This window comes from Eimeria mitis, genomic scaffold (assembly GCF_000499745.2).
Source record: "Eimeria mitis Houghton genomic scaffold, Emh_scaff4551, whole genome shotgun sequence".
NCBI lineage: Eukaryota > Apicomplexa > Conoidasida > Eucoccidiorida > Eimeriidae > Eimeria > Eimeria mitis.
This window is the reverse complement of record NW_013572864.1, coordinates 3629-3997: the sequence shown is the minus strand read 5'-3', so window position 1 is coordinate 3997 and position 369 is coordinate 3629. Positions and strand designations below refer to the sequence as shown.

The window sequence follows — 369 nt, the reverse complement described above, 5'->3', positions numbered from 1 at the left end:
GTAGGCTGCACAGCTAGCAGCTCAATGCATGCACCCCGCTTCTCTGCTGCTGCTGCTGCTGCTGTGCCTGCTGCTGCTGCTGCTGCTGCTGCTGCTGCTGGGTAGAAAGGAGGGCCGCGAGGGAAGAGAGTGCTGAAGCTAGCAGCAGCAGACGTGCAGCTCAACACCACCGTCACCCGGCGCAGCTGCAGCAGCTCACATGGTGCTGCTGCCGCTGCTGCTGCTGCTGCTTGCTGCTGCTGCACTGCTGCTGTTGCTGCTGCAGCATACGGGAATATATCTACCCATTGTCTGCTGCTTAGAGGGCCGCAACCGCGACCCACCTGCTGCTGCTGTTGCTGCTGCTGCTGCTGCTGCTGCTGCTGCTGA

At 62.1% G+C, this 369-nt stretch overlaps 1 protein-coding gene across 1 annotated transcript in view; it reads right to left on the bottom strand.

Moving 5' to 3' along the window:
- EMH_0076000 (uncharacterized protein) overlaps positions 1–369 on the bottom strand; it is a gene marked incomplete at both ends in the record, with an annotated part of 3764 nt that overhangs the window by 815 nt on the left and 2580 nt on the right. The window contains one exon of the mRNA XM_013499678.1: positions 324–369. Coding sequence (XP_013355132.1) covers positions 324–369 — 46 coding nt within the window. The remainder of the gene's footprint in view (positions 1–323) is intronic.